This window comes from Podarcis raffonei, chromosome 5 (genome assembly GCF_027172205.1).
Source record: "Podarcis raffonei isolate rPodRaf1 chromosome 5, rPodRaf1.pri, whole genome shotgun sequence".
NCBI lineage: Eukaryota > Metazoa > Chordata > Lepidosauria > Squamata > Lacertidae > Podarcis > Podarcis raffonei.
The window spans coordinates 37,428,636-37,450,826 of record NC_070606.1 but is presented as its reverse complement, the minus strand read 5'-3'; the positions used below and the strand labels follow the sequence as shown (position 1 = coordinate 37,450,826).

Genomic DNA, 22,191 nt, shown 5'->3' with positions numbered 1-22,191 from the left:
TTTTAAGTTTGGAATAGGGTAGTTGCTTTGGAAGACGATAATCAAGCATCTGCACAACATGACCAGTCCAACAAAGTTGATGTTGAAGAATCATTGCTTCAACACTGGTGATCTTTGCTTCTTCCAGTACACTGGTATTAATTTTCCTGTCTTCCCAAGTGATGTGTAAAATTTTTTGAGACAGTCTTTAAACCTCTTTTGTTGCCCACCAGCATTACATTTTCTAATTCACCCATAACCTCGATGACTAGGATTCCACCCAGTGGAATATGGACACTATTTGAGAACCATAGCAAAGTCAACTGCAGTGGGGACAGGAAGCAAAGCAAGGTTAAGACAAGTTTAGAAACAGAAGCATGAGGGAGGGAGGGTTTGCTCTTTGATCAACTGTACTGCCAATGTCAGGCGCAGCTGGCTTTTAACCCTGGTCAGTGAAGAAAAGTGAGAACTTTGCCGCTCTGGTCTGCCATCCCAGCTCCTCCCACTTGGCTGCCCTCGCATGTTTGTGTTTGTCATGTAGAAAGTCCATTGTGGATGTTAACCAAACAGGAATATTCAAAGTGTATTTTTTCATCATGCCAGTATGTTTGGGCAGTATGAACACCATATGACTACAGTGAGAAGAACAATAGTGTGTCTGAAACCACCCAAAGAAATGAGATTTGAACAGGGCTCCCCCCCCAGCAGGAACTCACAGGAACTGAGCTCCAGCACCTCTCAGGTGGGTGTCACTGCCATTATTAAAGAACAAATGGAGATGTTCATGGGAAGCTCCAGCACCTATTTTTCTAGAAAAATAGCACTGGATTTGAACCATCTACCTGTTGATTGATGGTTTTTACTCTTAATTAGAACACTAAACTAGTGTTTACACTTTGACAAACCTTTTGTTAAACTGAGACTGCCTACTTGCCTGGAAGAACATCAAATGGAACTCAGTGAAAATTACATCAGGGGAATATCCTGGAATTTACGCAAGACCAAACCAATCATATCATTTAGATATGACTTGTTATTCCAAGTAGGTGTTGTTTGCTCTTGATAAATAATGTCAACCTATTTAAAGTCATGTTGTTTGTAATTTCATTCTACGGAACCTAAATACATCTTCTCGGTGACTGAGGAGCAGTCTTGTATATCTGGGCTCAAAGATGGATTTGCTTCCACGCCAATCAATGATATGGCTCTTCATAATGGGGGCAGGCTTGGTCCAAGTGCTTATTAGTTCAGGAATATTGTGGAAAAGAAGAAGCGTAGACCCAGAAGCGACTATGAATATTGTAAGCCATTTTCCTTTTCCTTTCTCATCTTCTTACCTCAAGGCATCTTTGACAATTAGTGTTGCTTAATGGTGCTGTACGCCACATCCTTGAAGTTAATTTTCCATGGGCTGCTGGGGTTTTAGGGGACAAGAAAATATTTATTATAATATTTTGAAGTAGTACCCTGCCCTCCCAATGCATCATTGCTCAGGGCAGCTTGGAATTTTATTTTATTTTAAAATCTCAATAAAATTCCCAACATTTGCTTCACGGAACACCAGTGCTCTGTGAACATCAATTAGGTGCTCTGCAGTAGCAACTCTAGCATCCTGCACAGTGCATTATAATTGTTCAGCAGCAAGAACAAAAATCATTCAGTGGACCACCAAGTCCCTCAGCAATTTTCAAGTGGTCCAAGGGAAGGGGAGAGTTTGGGAACAACAGCCATAAAAATGTAGAACAGCAGCAACAGCAGCAATTGGCTGGGAAGGTATCCTGGGAAGACATTCTGCAACAAAAGGCTCCCTTTTTTCTAATTTCAGCAGAGGGAGGCAGGTAATCAGTTCTTGGATTTCTTTGGAACTGACAAATAAGTGATGGCACGAGATTGCTTTACGACCTTATCTGGCTTATCACCCATCTGCACACTCCAGCTATCAATTCTATCATGTGGAAACTAAGTGTTTAGCAGTGTTTTTTCCAGGGGGTACTCAAGGGTACACAGTACCAGCACCTCTGTTTGTTTGTTTGTTTAAAAGTATAGGACTTACTATAACAACTTCATGGTGAGTACCAGCACCTATTTTTCTAGAAAAAAGCAGTGGTCTGTAGACATCTTACAGTTGCTTGTTAACCTGTCCAACCACACCATCTCCACCCTGCAGAGCGAAATTATTTCTTTCAGAGGATATCCCAGTGAGGAATATGAAGTGGTGACAGACGATGGTTATATTCTGAGTATTAACAGAATCCCTCATGGCAAAAGAAATCAGTCAAACAAGGGTGAGTGTGTGCTTTGAGGTATATATTGTGTGTACACATATATACAAATGTTCAATATTTTGGGGATTTATTATTATTATTATTAAATGATGAATTCTTGCTTTGCTAAAATTTGATTTAGTGCAAAAGAACATAGGCAGTTTGTTTGGTAATGTGCACTATTATGATGATTGTTGAGTGTGTCCTTCTTCTATTTTTTCTATAATATTGCAAAAGATAGGCCATATAGGTAGTTGAGGTCAAGTGCTTCTTACTCCTTTCCTGAAGTATTAAAGAAGTAAGGAAATATGGTGACAAGGAGATGAGGAAGCTGGAATAAATAGTTCATAGTCTATATTGACAGCAGCCATTTTCTGTGCTGACGTAGCTGTGCTCTCCATACCTTCTTGACCCAAGTCATAGGGAACTGCATGCAATCTTTTTTGTGGGGGGAAATCTCTTTAGTTGCAAAAGAGTGTTTTTGCAGTTATTTAAGATATATGTTCTTCTGCCATTTATAGGGGTCACAGCCTGAATAAAAAAAAAAGGAGAAAAAAACCAGGGCTGTGAAGAGTTGGGGACACTGCCAATTCCATTGCCCACTGGCTTTGTGTGTTGTATGCAGCTTTTTCTTGAGTGAAAAGTGAAATGCAAGGGGGCGGGAGAAGGGGGGGAACCAAGTCATGCTGGAAATGCCAAAAGATGTAGGGCATCTTCTTCCACATGTGGTAGGCATGTAAGCAAGCCAAATATATTGGAAAATAATTTATGGGGAACTGAAAAAAATATTAAAGATGACACCCCCCCAAACCAGAGTCCTTCCTCTTAGGAGTAACAAACTCTGATATCCCCAAGAAGCTACTTAATCTCTTCTTGTATGCGACAACAGCAGATTGAGTAATCTATGCACAAAGGTGAAAAGACCAAGAAATCCCAACTAAAGAGGAGTAGCAAAATAAACCTTAGACATGCCTTGGACCTGGTTTTTACCTCTATGGATGTGGGTGATCTGACACTAAGTAAAAGTGAAACAAAAGAAGTGCCATGGTCAGATCACTTCTTGGTGCAACTGGACATCTCTGCAACCCTTCCCCTCTGCAGGGAGGTGGGACCAATTCGGATGGTCCGCGCCCCCCACTTAATGGATCTAAATGGTTTCCAGAGAGTGGTAAGAGATATTTTATCCTATGTTGATGGCCTTTCAGCTGATTCCCTGGTGGCCCGCTGGAATGCAGAGTTAAGTAGGGCTATCAACTGCCTGGCTCCAAAGTGCCCTCTCCAACTGCATGGAGCCTGGACAGCCCCATGGTTTTTCCCAGAGCTGAGGGCAATGAAACAATCATTGAGATTGCTAGAGCACTAGTGGCTGAGAATTAATTCTGAATCAGGTTAGAGCTCAACATTGAGCCTACCAAGTGGCAATAGTGACGTTGAAGAGGACCTTCTTCACTGCCTCTATTGCATCTGCAGAAAACAGCAGGCAGGAGACTCTTTCAGGTGGTTCGTAATTTAATGGAACCACCTGTGCCATTGGGGCCTGATAAGGCCCCCAAGATCTCCTGCAATGATTTTGCAAAAGAAAAAAAATTGCAGTTAAAGTTGCTCAGATTCGGAATGAGGAAGACTCCACCACGGGAGCAGGGCTGGGGTGGGAAAGTGCTAGAGTCCTGTCTAGTCAAGTTGCATGGGATCAGATTGGATCAGTTCCAATCTGTTACCTCCAAGGATGTGGACAGGCTGTTTGGATGAGTGAAACCAACTATCTGTCTCCTTGATCTTTGCCCATCCTGGCTAATAAAAGCGAGCCAGGAAGGGCTGGGCGATGGGCACTGCAGAATGGTGAATACTTCCCAGCCCCGCTGAAAGAGGCGGTCATTAAACTGCTTCTTAGAAAAACACCTTTGGACCTGCCCGATATGGCCAACTATCGCCCAGTCTCAAATCTATTCTTGGGAAAGGTGATTGAGTGGATGGTTGCAGAACAACTCCAGGCATGCCTGGAGGATGCGGACCATTTTGATCCCTTCCAATCGGGATTCGGGCCAGCTCAACCTCTCTTTTAAATCAGAACCAGTGAAGGCGGTGAAGGTCCTGTGTGAGTGCCTGGAGGTGGTTGGAGGATGGATGGCAGCTAACAGATTGAGGTAGAATTCTGACAAGACAGAAGTACTGTTTTGGGGGGACAGGGTGTGGGCGGGTGTGGGGGACTCCCTGATCCTGAATGGGGCTACTGTGCCTCTGAAGGACCAGGTGTGCAGCCCGCAGACTGTTTCACCAGAGTGGTGCATGCTCTAGTTACCTCCCACTTGGATTACTACAGCACGCTCTATGTGGGGCTACATTTGAAGGTGACCCAGAAACTGCAACTAATCCAGAATGTGGCAGCTAGACTGGTAACTGGGAGTGGCCGCCGAGACCATATAACACTGGTCCTGAAAGAACTACATTGGCTCCCAGTACATTTCTGAGCACAATTTAAAGCCCTAAACAGCCTCGATCCAGTATACCTGAAGGAATGTCTCCACCCCCATCGTTCAGCCCTGACACTGAGGTCCAGCCCCAAGGGCCTTCTGGCAGTTTCCTCACTGTGAGAAGTGAGGTTACAGGGAACCAGGCAGAGGGCCATCTCAGTATTGGCGCCCGCCCTGTGGAATGCCCTCCCATCAGATGTCAAGGAAATAAACAACAATCCGACTTTTATTTTATTTTTTTAATAACTTTTTTATTCAAAATTAAAACATATTATCCAAAAACATATCATCCTTATTCCCCCCATTTTTCCTCCCTTCCCTCCCCCCACAGAACCCACCCACCCACACCCCCTGACTTCCCTCAGTTCCAGTCTTTGATTTCTCTAAAAATGCTATTTTCTGCATGTTACACAGTTGTATAGATCCTTAAACTATTTAACTGATTATTATCAATAAAAAGTTTGTGAATGTTTATTCAAAGTCAGCCAAGGAGTCCAGTTCGCTTTGTTGCATTTTCAAATACTTTGTAAAGGGTTCCCATTCATTCTCATTTAAAGTCCCATTCATTCCCATTCCCATTTAAAGTCACAGTTATTCTTGTCCCGTAGCTTGTATGTCAGTTTTGCCAGTTCTGCATAGTCCATCAATTTTTCTTGCCATGATTCTTTAGCTGGGGTTTCTTCAATCTTCCATCCTTATGCTATTAAAACTCCCGCGGCCGTTGTCACATACATGAAGATGTTTTTCAGCTTTTTTTAGCAGATCTTTCCCTACAATCCCTAACAAAAATGCATCAGGTTTTAAACAAATGTTAAATGGAACATTTTCTTCAATTTGTTGTACATCATTTCTCAAATTTTTAAAATTACCTTACAATCCCACAACATATGATAAAATGTCCCCTCCTTTTCCTAACAATCCAACTTTTAGAAGACATCTGAAAGCAGCCCTGTTTAGGGAATTTTTTAATGTTTGAAGTTTTATTCTGTTTTCAATGTTCTATTGAAAGCCACCCAGAGTGGCTGGGGAAACCCAGCTAGAAGAGTGGGGTAGAAATAATAAATTATTATTATTAACCAATAGATTATGTGGAGCTGGCAAGTATGAACGCAAAAATTTGGGATCAAGAGGGGACACTGCTAAGGAAGGAGTGGAAACCCTTTGTAGAGTACTTGAAGAGGTATAACAGTCAGATAGGACCTGAACTGTGAGTAGCAGAAAATAACAATTAGGGTATTATGTAGAGTGAATGAGGGTGCTTAAAGGCAATTAACATATGTATGTATTAAATTTTGAGAAAATTCTTAAGTAATAATAATAAAAGAAATGCAAAGGACAGCCTAAGGGTGTTGCTTTTCTGAAAGATATTAGGGCTACCTAATACCTGAGAAGCAAAGGTGGTGTGATGAAGGAAGGGCAGGAGGACTTAGCCACCTGCTTCCAGTGCCAAGCTCCCACTATAAGATTATATTTGAGTAAAATGGCTTAAAATGTAAGAATAAGATGACTTATTGAATAAGATGACTAAAAAGATATCAGTTCAAGAATTTGTAATGTCACTGGCTCATTTATGCACATGTGGTGGCAATGCCCCCAAGTTTTTTTGTTTTGGAAAAAAGCTTTTTCATGAAGCAGGCCTTATGACAAAACAATATTGCCTGTTCAATATTGCCTGTTACAAATAACCGGGGAGACGGGACCTTTTTTGAGGGGGGGAGGAGACTTGCCTGGAAGCCATGAGAGTAACATTGCCCCACCTGACCACTTCACTGGCTGCTTCTTGAAATATGGAATGACAACAACTGCCATTCAAGGTTCTGATGGATCACTGTCTTGTTGGAAAGAAACACTGAAGTTACCTCTTATAACTATACTTAAAAGACTTCCATTGCAGATCCGAAGCCCGCAGTGTTTCTGCAACATGGCTTGTCTGGCAGTAGTGATAACTGGGTGTCAAATCTGGACAACAACAGCCTGGGCTTCATACTGGCTGATGCTGGCTATGATGTTTGGCTAGGAAACAGTAGAGGGAACACCTGGTCCATGAAACACATTAACTATACTGTGGAGCAAGAAGAATTCTGGCGATTCAGGTAGAGTGATCTTTCTAAACTTCATTATGTGTTTCTGGTTCCTAGTTTTCCTTTCGGGGTTTTTAATCTGCCATGCTCTTCCTCTTCTGTTTCAACATTGAACAGCACCCTGATAATCTGAAAGTATAGAAATATATTTCCAAGTAAATATAATTGGTAGTTGTTTCTTTAAACAAACAAACAAACAAACAAACAAACAAACAAACAAACAAACAGCACATATTGTTCATGTGGGGAATTAGATGCTCTGATGAAGACTGGAAGATGATAAGATCCCCCAAAGATGTTCTCTATGGGGAGCTGACTTCAGGCAGCAGCCCCACTGGCCGACCAACTGTGTATTACAAAGACATTTCCAAACATGATGTGAAGGCTAGCAACATCAACTCCACCTTGTGGGAATCACTTGCAGACAACAGCAGTGCCTGGAGACAGATAGTTACCGGTAGGTGGTATATCCACAGTAAAGAACAGAGGAGAAATTACCACTGGGATGAGAAATGGCATGGTACACCTGCATCCGCAGAACCAGATGCCTTCATCTGCCTCAGCTGTGACAAAACCTGTCTCTCCTGTATCAGTCTCTACAAGCACAGCAGGCACTGTAACTCTTTGACAAATAAAGACTAACTTAGAGACTAAGTTTGTTCTTGGTATAAGCTTTCATGTGCATGCACACCTCTTCAGATACACTGAAATGGAAGTCACCAGACCCTTATATATAGTGGGAGGGTGGGGTGGGGTAATGAGATATGCTAATCATCTGCATACTATCCCTTGCCTTTTCCTGTAGGACTAATTGCAGTCATCAACAGGTTTACTATACCCATTTAGTCTATCATACATCTCCTACTACCCGCCTGAAAAAAACACCACCCCACCCTCCCACTATATATAAGGGTCTGGTGACTTCTATTTCAGTGTATCTGAAGAAGTGTGCATGCACACGAAAGCTTATACCAAGAACAAACTTAGTCTCTAAGGTGCTACTGGACATCGACTGCGTCAGACCAACACAGCTATCTACCTGAATCTAACTCTTTGACATTTTGACTTCATCCTCAAAGGCACACTCTTTCATTGTTTCCTGACCCAGATGGATGTTGGCAACAAGACAAAGCACACAGCTGGGATAACCCCAAGTGAAAGGATGAAATATGGCATTGCTAAACTCCGTAGATATGAACAGATCAGCTTGGCTTCGGGTGTAACTAGATTTGATGTAGGAGGACCAAGTGCTAGTGCCAAATTTTTGTTGTGGGTGCTCAGCACCCACACAACAGGGCCTCCAAGGTGACTTCCAGGGCTCCTAGGTGCCACTGTGGCGGGTGCGATGTAATGTGACTTCATGACATCAAGGGGCAATGTGACATCCTGACCTCACATGACGTTGCACATGCTGCTGGGCACCCTTAATCTGCGGCACAAGTCGGCGCCCCTGGGACCAAGTGTGGGTCCTGCTGATTCTGAGTAAAGTTACTTGGCCAGAATTTGAAGCTCCTCAGATATGCAGGGAGGCGAGGCAGAGCCTCCAGAAACTTCGGTTTTTTTAAAAAGCTTTATGTTTCTCCTTTTGCTTCCAGTATAGTCACACTAGTGCCAACAACAGAAGCATTCCTCTCCCCCTTCTAATCTGCCTGTGTTTTATTTTTATACCACCCAACAGGTTTATGGGCACTCTACTGGCAATTCCTATTTTGTGCAAATGTGTTCTAAAGTCATGACTTGTTTGGCTCTCCAGGTGCTGATATTTGAGATTTAGGGACAGCTTGCCTGTTAAAACTGTCACATTGCAGGAACCCTATGGCCACTGTGAACTATTTGGTGGACTTTTTAAGTTTTCAGTGAACAGCTCATAGTGTTGCATTGACTGCTAGTGAACAGTGCCAGTGGAAATATCTAAAGAAGATGAGTCCTGGCTTAATTTAAATCAGATTGTTTCACAGATGTTCAGAGAATTGGTAGTCCATGGAGGAGGTGATCTCTGGTTTGCCAGATATTGTATTGCATTGGCTGGAGAAGTCTGTATGTAAGTCTGTAAAACACAGTCTGTTATTCCTTTTCTTTGCAGTTTTGATGAAATGGCTAAATATGACCTTCCAGCTTCAATAAATTTTATCCTGAGAAAAACTGGACAAGAGAAAATATTTTATGTTGGTCATTCCCAGGGCACCACAATGGGTAGGTTAGGAAGCTTCTGAAACACATGTTGCCAATTCTAATAGCAACATGTTTATTTGTACAGTTGGTGTTGTATATTAATTTCAAGAGAGATTTTGGTCATAGTCAGTGGCGTAGCGTGGGGGGTGCCAGGGGTGCCGGCCGCACCGGGCGCAACATCTGGGGGGGGCGCGAGTCCAGAGGGCCCAGCCGCGTCGTGCCCTCGGCCCGCCCCTATTGTCAGAGCGGCCGGCCAGCCTCCGCCTGCTCCTACCTTGCCCACCCGAGGACTGCGGCAGCGCCCGCCCCCGTGGCCACCTACCCCCGCCTCGCCCATTGGCTTGCCTCCCTCGGCCCCGCCTCTCTCCGATGGCCGCAGGGGTGTCCTGCTCGGCGCCGGCGCCTTTTTTCAGGAGGTAGGGAGGCTGGACGGGGAGGTGGGGTCGGAAGCGGGCAGAGAAGGAGGGGAGCTCGTAGCCAAAAGGGCTGCGCCGGCCGGCAAAGGGCCGGGGAAAGTTTGGAGAGGAGAAACGTACCGTCATGATTTCCCGGTGGAAGCGGCAGGAATAGGGATGGCGAAGCGTAATTACGCACGAATTTCGCTGGGTGAGAGCTTCGGGGATCGATCGGCGGAAATGGGAATCAAATGGAATATGAGAGAGAGAGAGGGACCATCATTCATAGGCATAGATTTGTAGGGTTAGGGGGCGCAAATCCACGGGTTAGGGGGCGCAAATTACTTGCCTTGCCCCGGGTGCTGACAACCCACGCTACGCCGCTGGTCATAGTACAGTGGTTACACATAGAGCCACTGGACATGGAGAGCCATCTTGAATAACAATCCCTGTGTAGGTTTCCTGCATTTTCCCCTTAGTAACATTTCCCATAAAAGAAATGTTTCAAAGCTGCTATGGACTTAGAGAAAGAAATGTATGGAATATAATACAGTGGTACCTCGGGTTAAGAACTTAATTCATTCTGGAGGTCTGTTCTTAACCTGAAACTGTTCTTAACCTGAGGTACCACTTTAGCTAATGGGGCCTCCCACTGCTGCTGTGTGATTTCTGTTCTCATCCTGAAGCAAAGTTCTTAAGCCAAGGTACTATTTCTGGGTTAATGCAGTCTGTAACTTGAAGTGTCTGTAACCCGAGGTATCACTGTACTCCCCTCACAAACCTTGTTTTATGTGCTTTGTGTTGCTTCAGTTCATCTCAGCTGACAAAGTCTTGTTTAATTTGAATAAAATCCTGGATTTCAAGCCAGGATCAAACCTGGTTTGTAGTTGGAATTTAAACAGAAGTTTCTGAGTCTGGATGTAACAGGAAACTGTATCTTAACAATCCTGGAAGTACGGTACTTTATTAAGGCTCCCAAGAGGAGGGGATATGAGCGTGTACTTTCCATTATTTCGTTTGACTAGAAGCATGTGACATAAGCCATTCCTCACAGGTCTTACAAAAATGTATACAGTCAAACCTCGGTTGTCAAATGTACCGTATTTTTTGCACCATAACACTCACTTTTTTCTTCCTAGAAAGTAAGGGGAAGTGTCTGTGCGTGTTATGGAGGGAATGCCTACGGGTGGCAAGCCTACGGATTTTCCTCCTCTAAAAACTATGTGCGTGTTATGGTCGGGTGCGTGTTATAGAGCGAAAAATACGGTAATCCATTCAGGTTCCGAAACGTTTGACACTGGGGAGTGACTTCCGATTGGTTGCAGGAGCTTCCTGCACTCAAGCGGAAGCCGTGTCTGACATTTGGCTTCCGAAAAATGTACAAATACTGGAGCATTTACATCTGGGTTTTCGGTGTTTGGGAGCCGAAATGTTCCAAAACAGAGCCATTCAGGAACTGAGGATTGACTGTACTTTATGGCTTTTGTGTTATGAGAAAAGGCTAAGATTTTTTTCTTGTATTGTGATCAAGGCAGTAGTGCTTGCTATATTCATTTATCTTCTATTTCTTTTTCCCATCTTGTTTCTTAGCATTCATTGCATTTTCAACCATGCCACAGTTCGCCCAAAAGATAAAAATGTTCTTTGGATTGGCACCAACGGTCAACACGGTTTATTCTATCAGCCCAATATCAGCTGTGATCACTCACCTTCCTGAATCCTTGGTCAAAGTATGCATTTTGGACCAAATATTTGTTTAAAATAGAGGGTGCAAATATCTCTGGCTGTAGCTAAGAACTTGGAAATGTATCCATCATTTGACCTGAGGCCATTTGTCATTCTCATAGACACCTAAACTGTTAAAGTGGGCGAATGCTGAAATTTGGTAACAGGGTGTTGCTCAGTCTAAGCTGATCTGTAAAAACTGGGGTGCCCATTTTTCTATCTTGCTGTAAGTAGCATGGGTGCCAGCACAAAACACCTGCTGCGGGCAGGAAAGAAAGAGGTGCTGTTGTGAGAACAATCCTCAAGTGCCCAAGCAAAAGGACTTGGTACAAACTTACATGAAGATCTTGATAGTATGATGGCAGATTACACCTGTGCGTAACTCAGCTGCCTTTAAAGCAATAATGCTGAACAGTTATAGGAGTGTGTATTTATTACATTATTGGTTTATTTTAAGTATTAAACAATGTATGACTATCGGACAAGAGAGCCAAACGAATCTACTGAGTAATAACTTGGGATGATCACAGTGTGGTGGGCAGTTACAGGCACATGAGCTCATTTTCTGGGCTCAGAAACATTTGCTGATCATGTTGGAGGCTTTTGGGGGCTTCTGTGTTGGCCAAATGTCAACCCTCACCCACTTTTAGCTCAGTAATTCATACAACAACATTGTAACATGATCAGTTTTGTTCCCAGATTAGAGTCTGGCTGGTGGGAGGATTGAGAACGAGAGATTGTGGATTGTCTAAAGCCCCATACTGACTGTGGCTAGGGGGATATTTGATTACTTTGGGGGCTTTATGATTCACAACTCACCCTTGGCTTCTATGCTACACTACTTCTACCCTAGACAAAAGCAGATTGAAGTGCCCTTTTCAGATTGTAGGAACAGCCACTCCTTGTATTCTCAAGCTGGAGAAGTCAGAAGACAAGGCAGTAAAATCATTCTCCCTTATGTTACCATGTAGACAATAGAGAAGGCGTCATTTGCTGAAATTACTAGGGAATTAAGTAGGATTGCCATATTTCATATTGTTGAGCTTTTTTGCCCAACATCTGGGCACTACTTCTGAATGTGGTATTTTGGATATGTCCGGACGTATGGCAACCCTAAATTAAGTGATTTTAAGCACAGCACAACTATTTGGCTATTGGCTATTTGTGGCTATGTTTGCACAACAGCAAGTCTTTTGCATATTTGGGCTCCTACTGAAATGATGTTCCTGAACCACGTTGCAAGGGCGCCAGTTGCACATTGCATACATCTTAAGATGCACTTTAACTGTGTCATCCTGTCTCTTCGATGGCTGAAATTACAATGTCCATGTCTTGAATATAGCAGAAGGTCCTTTTGTTTGACTATGCATGTGGGATTTGAATTATTGCTGTTATCATTATTATGGCCATGGATTGTTGAATGGGCATTCTAGCCTAACAATCTGAGTAGAAGATTCTCATAATACTGTTTGTGATATTTTCTTGCTACCCGATATTGCTGGAAGTATCTCTAGGGAAGCAGTCTTGACTAACAAAATGACCTGTGTACTAATGTTTTTGTTTTGACAGGTAATATTTGGAACCAGGCAGTTTGCTGCTCAAAGCAAAACTTCTAAATGGTTTGCTACTAACCTGTGTAATCGTTTCTTACTTGATCATGTTTGTGCCAGTTTTTTCTTCCTAGGGATGGGCTTTAATGTGAAAAACATGAATCTGGTAAGATTTCTAACTACATAATAGGAGGTAAAGAGTGTGATCTAAAGAAAAGTATGTGGAGGCTTCTTTGAAATGGTTGCTGCTTAAAACATCCATATCTTAATTACCCCTGGAGAAGTGGATCCTAGATGACTACTTCATTGAGCACTAGTTGATAGTGTAATTTGTGATATTTTGGGCTACGTGTGCACACAAAAACCAACCCAGGACTGCCACTTAAATTTAAGTGTTTAATTTGAGTTAAATTAGTCTATCATATTGATTCAAAATGGTGCCTTGCATGCAAACATAGTTGAAGACTAATATATCCACCTCAGGAGTCCTCGTACCAAGTTTGGCGATGATATATTGAGAGGCAACCTGATTGGTTGGAGCTGTCCCACATTTTGGGCAATGATATCTTCAGAGATGTCCAAGTTGGTGAAGGTTGAAATTGTCACCTCAAATTTAAAAAAGACTTGCAGAATGGGGTGAAATATCTTCAGAGGCGTCCAAATGGGCAGAGCTATTGTTGTTGTTGTTGTTGGAAAATTATTGTCTGGTAGCATTAAGGCAGAAACCTTAAGAGGGCACAGCTGCCACATTCCTTGAGACAATACAATATAACAAATTTTAAATACACAATAGAAATAAGAGCAAAAATAAGAACAAAATGAACCAATATGGCTTTTGTACAGATACTTGTAAACTGGAACTTAATATTTGTGTGCATTGAAAGATGGTGCACATCAGCCCAAGAAACATGTGAAGAGGTGAGAAGTCATGGTGTGCACCAAGGCCTAGTTAAGGTGCTTGGGGGCCCTTGTGCAATTCCCCATACAGGGGTCCACTTCCCCAAAAGAGAATGCAGGTAATGCCTTATGGGTCACAAGAAGGCTGTGTCTTCCTTGCCACCATGATGCAATAGGACCATAGTTAAGAGCAATACTGAGTTTCAGTTCATAGTTCCTGATAAGAGTCTAGGAGTGGCCCTTAATTATGGTTGGTAACACAACTGGACATGGCACCAAAGCAGGGTGGAGTGAATTCATGTCCTACAGGAGGAATGTACACAACGGCCCGGCCCACTGCACAAATGGGTGTTATTTGATATGTCTGTAATTGCCCTGGTTGTACTATATAAAGAAAAATATTATAACTGGGGCTGTAATCCTGTGCATAGTTACCTGGGTGTAACCTGGTTGAACACAGTACAATTTACTTCTTAGTAAATGTGCATAGGATTGCAGTATTAGTAGAAATGTATTTATGTTGTGGGGCAATGCTTTGCTGTAAGCGAATTTCCCTCTTGTTTGGTAACACAATATTGGCATTGGCAGCTAGTTTGAAGTGTCAAGTTGATCTCCAAAACTGGCATGTAATTGCTACTTAAACACTGATTCCTGCATGATATCCAGATGTCGAGCTCTAGAGTGCACTTGTTTTGTTGAAACAAACCAAATGAAATTGAAATGGCTGTTACACTTTGAGATCAATTCAGCTAATCACTTTGTTCTTTCTTTCAGACTCGAATCAATGTATATTTATCACACTGCCCAGCTGGGACATCTGTGCAGAACATCCTTCACTGGAGTCAGGTAGCACCTAAATCCTCAATTCTGTTAAAAGAAGCTTTGTGTATTGATTAAAGCTTTGAATATTGATCATTTTCAAAAGAACAGGCTATTAAGAATGAGATCAAGAACTATAATGGAAGGACAAAAAATTTTTTCCCTTCCAGTAGCACCTTAAAGACCAACTAAGTTAGTTCTTGGTATGAGCTTTCGTGTGCATGCACACTTCTTCACAATGCATGCACACGAAAGCTCATACCAAGAACTAACTTAGTTGGTCTTTAAGGTGCTACTGGAAGGGGAAAATTTTTTTGTTTTGACTATGGCAGACCAACACGGCTACCTTTCTGTATAATGGAAGGAAGCATTCAACTCAATAGCTCAGCTTCTCTTTTTACATATTTTACAACAAAAATATTTTCTTCTCTAAGATTTTTGTTTTGTTTTTTAAATGACCAAAGAGCAGTATTTCACCAGGAACAGATATACTCATTTCCCCAGTGAATTTGTTTTTATTCACAATATATTCCTTCTGTATTTAGATGAACAAATGCCACATTTCTGCAGTATTTTGTTGATTTGTGTCTTAATGAATAACTCAGGTGTTGGTAGTGCCAACTTGCTTAGATGACAACTCCCTTCAGCCAGGCCACGCTGGCTGGGGTTGAAGAGAATGTAGTCCAGAACATCTGGAGGGTTCTAGGCTAGTGAAGGCTGTGTGTCAGTAGCATAAGGCTGGCCAAGAAGTGCCATGATCTGGGAGCACCTGGTGTTGAATGTAGTTGCTGGTAATTTCTTCATGGCCTTGCAAAAACAAAACAGGGTTGGTATCGTTTTGATACCACAGGAGTTTTTTATCAGGATTAGTTTCATAGGTCACATTTAAAAGCAGAGTGGGGCTGCCTACCTGTTAATTACCTGTTGTAGCAATGCAGGATTTCAAAGTGTGTTGCAAGGTGCAGATGAAACTGATCCCTCCTCTTTATTTCCCCTGGAGATTCTGATGCAGACCTCTTGCTGATCTGTTTTAACAAGTCTTTTAAGAGAATCTCCTTTCTGAATTGGGAAGGGATTTGCATGGAATTCTGGCAAACTGAGTAGGATTTTCACACGCGCACACACACCCACACACCCACACCCAGCTGGCTTCAGCGGCAATCTCAGCTGGATAGTAGGTGGAAGACTTTGGGAGAAGTGTTTGGGCCAAACTGGATCCCCTGGCAGAAAGCCGGGAAATGTTGGGAGGCGTGGAGGGGGAAGAGGGAGGACAGCTGACAGACACAATGTGTTTAGAAAGCCTTCCAGACCCCCTCTCTCCCAGAACCCAGCGAGCCTTGAAGGTAGAGGAGCAAAGAGCTCAGAAACAGAGGGCCCTCCGTGGCACCCCTAGGGAGATGATGACAATGACAAATGAGAAAAGGGGGAGTGGAGAGTCACTCGGAACAAGGCCATTATCCCAAGAGGCTGTGTTCCAAGCCTCTCTCTGTAAATATTGAATAAAAAGCAGATGGTAAAAACTTTTTCTTCTCTTCTATGTTCCTCACAACCTGCCGTGCCTGTTGTGTCTGTGCGTATTGTTTTGTTATTATGTTATGTGCTTTTGTGCTTTTATATAGTAAACTGCACTATGATCCTCAGGTATTTTTTGATTAATAATAAACAGCAATAATAATAATTTTCCCATTTAGTTTTTTCAAAATATGGTACACTTCTTTTTTCAGAATAGGAGGAGTAAGGAGTTCAAAGGTTTTGACTGGGGTAGCAAGGAAGAGAACATGGCTCACCACAACCAGGTAAGAATTTTTCACTAATTGCATCTCTTTCCCCCTCTTTCTCCTCCCCTCCCTCCCTCCTCTGTTTATATGATGATAGACATTGGTAAGACATTGGCAGTTTTCCCATCAGTCATTAAAAATTTCCCAGTACAGGGCTGCCTTCTGATGTCTTCTAATGGCTGTGATGCCCATGAATACGTTAACAAATTCTAATATGTAAATCCATAAACTGACTATTTATCAAAATAATATATCCACAATTATACAATAAACCCTAATAAAAATAAAATTTCTGTACAATGCATGAGATGGTCTTAAACTTCTTTAATTATATTAATTAGATAGCTGATATGGCTATATAAGATATTTTTAATCAAACTTTCTGGATAACTGAACTACCAAACACATTTTGGCATTTTATGCTTCTTCAGTGGACTATTTTGCTATGCAGTATTCTGCATGCATGAGTTCAGTCTCTCAGTTTTGTTAAAAATTGTAACTAACATCCAAATAAACCAATCACTTTAACTAAAAATCTCACCAAACTAGATCCAAATATTACCTTTACTTGTGTCGTGATCAAAATTCAATATCTTCAGTCGGTACAGGTTTGCAAAAAATGCAATCATCTGTTAAAGCAATGCATATAACATTAGAAACATATCTCAAAAAAAGGAACGTATGAAAGTAAGTAAGTAAATATAATGAGAAACTTACCAATTTAAATTTCTACACCGCGGGGATCATGAGTGAACTTAAGTGAAAGAAGCTATTATTTTACCCGCAATATTGCACTGTTAATCTGATGACAATAGTTTCTAGCTCCATTTCATAGAAATTCCCCACACTGTGTCAGGGGCGCAGCATGAGGGGGCAGTGGGACCATGGCTCCGGGCACACAATTTTGAAGTGGCACAAATCAGGCACCCCTTTGCAGGGATTCCTGCCCTGTTTCTGGGGGTTTCTGGGCCCTGGAATCTGGCCCAGCCTCACTGCTGTGTCCCTGGCCACCTCGCCCAGACAGCACATGCTTGCTCCTCAGTCAGATGGTGAACAGGTAGAGATGGAAGCAGGCAGGTAAAGGGCAACCCTAGTGTGGCCCAGTCCGGCATTCCTCTCTGTGGGTCTTGCAAGGATTTGCCTAACAACAACAACAACAACAACAACAACAACAACAACAACAACAACATATTATTTATACCCCGCCCATCTGGCTGGGTTTCCCCAGCCACTCTGGGCGGCTTCCAACAAAACACTAAAATACAATAACCTACTAAACATTAAAAGCTTCCACAGGCTGGGTCCCACTACTGAGAGGGCCCTCTGCCTGGTTCCCTGTAACATGGCTTCTCGCAGTGAGGGAACCACCAGAAGGCCCTCGACGCTGGACCTTAGTGTCTGGGCAGAATGATGGAGGTGGAGACGCTCCTTCAGATATACTGGACCGAAGCTGTTTAGGGCTTTAAAGGTCAGCACCAACACTTTGAATTGTGCTCGGAAACGTACTGAGAGCCAATGTAGGTCTTTCAAGACTGGTGTTATATGGTCTTGGCGGCCGCTCCAAGTCACCAGTCTAGCTGCCACATTCTGGATTAGTTGTAGTTTCTGGGTCACCTTCAAAGGTAGCCCCACATAGAGCACATTGCAGTAGTCCAAGCGAGAGATAACTAGAGCATGCACCACTCTGGCGAGAAAGTCAGTGGGCAGGTAGGGTCTCGGCCTGCGTACCAGATGGAGCTGATAAACAGCTGCCCGGGGCACAGAATTGACCTGCGCCTCCATGGACAGCTGTGAGTTCAGAATGACTCCCAGGCTGCGCACCTGGTCCTTCAGGGGAACAGTTACCCCATTCAGGACCAGGGAGTCCTCCACACCCGCCCGTCTCCTGTCCCCCCAAAACAGAGCTTCTGTCTTGTCAGGATTCAACCTCAATCTGTTAACAGCCATGTTGGCCGGCCATGCTCCCCACTGTGCAGACAGGCAGCAGGAGGCACAGCGTGGCCCCACTTGGCTCTGGGGGCAAGGGCTGGCCTCGCACGTTGGACTCCATTCACCAGAAAATGAAGCTGCATTGCTGCATTGTGTAAATACAGTGATGGCAATAAGCAATATTCCACAGACACATATATTAATGTCATGAAATAACTGGAATGGCAAGAAATGTGGCATAATTTCCAACAAAAGTACATCTTCAATTTGTTACATAACAGATATCATTTTATGTCTTCCTTAAATCCACCAGGTGCTACTGTACTTAATCTATAGATCCATGTGTCTCCCTTCCTTTTAAATTGTGTCTATTGTTTCTCTGAACTGTGTATGTTCTTAAAGCATGAAAATATTAGATTTAGCATCATGTTGCTCTTCTTAACCTGAAGCACCACTTTAGCTAATGGGGCCTCCTGCTGCCGCTGCGCTGCCGGAGCACAATTTCTGTTCTCATCCTGAAGCAAAGTTCTTAACCTGAAGCACTATTTCTGGGTTAGCGGAGTCTGTAACCTGAAGCTTATGTAACCTGAAGCATATGTAACCTGAGGTACCACTGTACATATTTACTATAGGGAGTGGTCTCCAGATTCCCTTGAAAATAGCTTATTTCTGTATCAAATGTATATGTATCTCTCAGATTTAATATGGGAATGTAGGTTTGTTGACAAATCTGCAAGATGCCAGGTGTCTATCTTCAGTCCCTTGTCATAAAATGAAGATATTGTCTACACTTTCCTCCGAGGGTCTTCTGCTGATTACTTCACTGCGAGAAGTGAGGTTACAGGGAACCAAGCAGAGGGCCTTCTCGGTAGTGGTGCCCGCCTGCAGAAAACCCTCCCTTCATATGTCAAGGAAATAAACAACTATTTGACTTTTAGAAGTTTAGAAGTTTGATGTTTTATCATGCTTTTGCTATTCCCTTGGGAGCTACCCAGAGTGGCTGGCGAAACCCAGCCAGATGGGCAGGGTATAAATAAAATTATTATTATTATTATTATTATTATTATTATTATTATTATTATTATATTTTTATATAGCAATATGTCACCATTATACAGACTGCTTATGTCCAGTATGTATGTTCCTTCAAATTTATCCATATGTAGATTTGCTAACTCAGATGTCTGCTTTGCATGATGATATCTGAAATGTGCAAGAAGGATCTCTTTTAAAACTGAAATAATGTTGATTTGGTGCTCATGTCACTAATGCAAAAATGAAACGGGTTCTCCCTCCTTCCCTCTGTCTCTCTCTATCTGCCTATATGTGTATTACTTCCATTTTGCTTAAAGGATCCTCTATCATCAATATGACTTCCTCCTGTGGAATGTTAGTATAAAATGAAGCTCCATGAACACTTGGTTATCAGAGAACGATATGATAAAGGAAATAAATAGACAAATTTTGTATGCAACAACCTTCTTCGACCTAGTTCCTTCCAGATGTTTTGGAGGACAGCTCCCATCAACCCAGGAAATAAAGCCAATTGGCTGAGATGATGGGAATTATACTGCAAAACATCTGAGGGCATAAGGCTTGGGAAAGCTGGCCCTCTGAAATATAGAATAATTCTTATTGTCAGGTTGTGTTGGCTCTCATAGTTTGACTTAGTGTCACATACAAAACAGCTCATTTCCTCAGAATGCACAAAATGCAGCACATTCCACAAAACCTGATTGAGATTATGAAAAATGGCCAGAGAATGTACAAAGGACAGTCAATATATGCAAATTGGTCAAAGCCTGTTGGAAACCGTGTATATTTACCAGGAAATGTGAACAAGTTCCTTTTCATGGATGATATGCTTATTCTCCACAATGCATCTTAAATCTGCACAATGTCCAATTGTTATGCACTTTAAGTGCTCAATTTATATTCCCCTTAACATATTTGTTGTTGTTGTTTAGTCATTTAGTCGTGTCCGATTCTTCGTGGCCCCATGGACCAGAGCACGTCAGGCACTCCTGTCTTCTACTGTCTCCCGCACTGTCCAACCATCTTGTCCTCTGTCGTCCCCTTCTCCTTGTGCCCTCCATCTTTCCCAACATCAAGGTCTTTTCCAGGGAGTTTTCTCTTCTCATGAGGTGGCCAAAGTATTGGAGCCTCAGCTTCAGGATCTTCCTTCCAGTGAGCACTCCGGGCTGATTTCCTTCAGAATGGATAGGTTTGATCTTCTTGCAGTCCATGGGACTCTCAGGAGTCTCCTCCAGCACCATAATTCAAAAGCATCAATTCTTCGGCAATCAGCCTTCCTTATGGTCCAGCTCTCACTTCCACACATCACTACTGGGAAAACCATAGCTTTAATTATACGGACCTTTGTTGGCAAGGTGATGTCTCTGCTTTTTAAGATGCTGTCTAGGTTTGTCATTGCTTTTCTCCCAAGAAGCAAGCGTCTTTTAATATCATGACTGCTGTCACCATCTGCAGTGATCATGGAGCCCAAGAAAGTAAAATCTCTCACTGCCTCCATTTCTTCCCCTTCTATTTGCCAGGAGGTGATGGGACCAGTGGCTATGGTCTTCGTTTTTTTGGTGTTGAGCTTCAGACCATATTTTGCGCTCTTCTCTTTCACCCTCATTAAAAGGTTCTTTAATTCGTCCTCACTTTCTGCCATCAAGATTGTGTCATCAGCATATCTGAGGCTGTTGATATTTCTTCTGGCAATCTTAATTCCAGCTTGGGATTCATCCAGTCCAGCCTTTCGCATGATGAATTCTGCATATAAGTTAAATAAGCAGGGAGACAATATATATGTGTTTGTGTGTGTGCGCGCGTGAGCACGTGCACATTTGTTTTGATCAGGAAATTTTTTGCAGAGTCCTAACATATAAAGTATTTTTAAGTATTTGTTATTTCCCCCTCTCTTTTAGGAAACAGCACCTTCCTATGATATTAAACAAATGACTATTCCAACAGCTCTCTGGAATGGTGGAAACGACTGGGCTTCAACTCCAAAGGATTTTGCCCTGCTGCTGCCTCAGGTCTCAAACCTAGTTTACCACAAGTTTATTCCTGACTGGGCACACCTGGATTTCATCTTGGGCTTTGATGCCCCACAGCGCATGTATAAAGAGATAGTTGAGCTTATGCAGAATTATCAGTGAGTTTGTGATCCTGAAATAGTCCTTCAAGAAATCAGCACCATCAGTCTATGTCTATGATGACGACGACAACAACTACAAAAACTACAAAAAAAATCACCTTGGAAAGAAATCCCTGTTTGTTCACACAAAATAATTCCTTTGAAAATAATATTTTTGAACTGCTTATCATTATTTATATCCATGCATTTTTAATGGAGGTGTTGAGACATAACTCAAGTGACTTCTCATCACAGTACAGTGGTACCTGAGTGGGAGGAGGCAGGCAGACTCCTAAGAGGCCCCGTGGAGCATCCTGCCCCAGCTTGCCCCGCTGAGTGACTGCTGAGGCATATGAAGCCTCTGAAGAGTCATTTGAAAAACACTGAGGTGGCATGGTTCCCCACCTCCCCAGGCAGAACTTTCATATGTGGTGGCTCATTCTCATGTTATGCTTGGCATGGCAGTCTCTTCACCCACCCCTCAACAGAACCACATTTGCACCATTTGCTTCCAATTTGACACAGCTAGGCACTAGAGTGCCCATATGCCTTACTTTCCGGAGGACACTCTGTTTGAGTAGCTGTATGGTCCAAGTCCAGTTTAAAGATTAAGAAAAGACAGCAGGAGTCTTGGCATCATGCCCCATCAATGCATAGCACGTGGACAGGAGAATGAGCAGGCCCATCCCTACTATGGTGACATAGATTTCTGTTTAGATTTCTGCTTAGTTTAAGAACAGAAGTAGAGCCTGACCTGGTTCTGACTTGGTTGTTGCATCATACACCTTTGTGCACAAGTTGACAAGCATCATTTGTAATGTGCTCCCACCCATCTTTTTCATTTTCCTACTTTTATTAAGAGTTGTTCTGGTTTAAAGTAATGGTTCATCTAGTCTAGTATTATGTTTCCTCTGTGGGTAAGCCAGATGCTTCTGGCGACTTTACAATTGGGAAATGAAGGAATCAGTTCTCTCCCTCTCTCCCTC

The 22,191-nt window shown here is 42.6% G+C and overlaps 1 protein-coding gene across 1 annotated transcript; it reads left to right on the top strand.

Moving 5' to 3' along the window:
- Window positions 1-1,102: 1,102 nt before the first annotated feature.
- On the top strand, window positions 1,103-21,631 carry LOC128414024 (putative lysosomal acid lipase/cholesteryl ester hydrolase). Its single transcript, XM_053388668.1, has 9 exons — window positions 1,103-1,280; window positions 2,147-2,264; window positions 6,609-6,807; window positions 8,879-8,988; window positions 10,953-11,092; window positions 12,657-12,803; window positions 14,309-14,380; window positions 16,078-16,149; window positions 20,994-21,631. The coding sequence occupies exons 1-9, from the start codon at window positions 1,152-1,154 to the stop codon at window positions 21,225-21,227; spliced, it is 1,221 nt and encodes a 406-aa protein (XP_053244643.1). The 5' UTR covers window positions 1,103-1,151; the 3' UTR covers window positions 21,228-21,631.
- The last annotated feature ends 560 nt before the right edge of the window (window positions 21,632-22,191 follow it).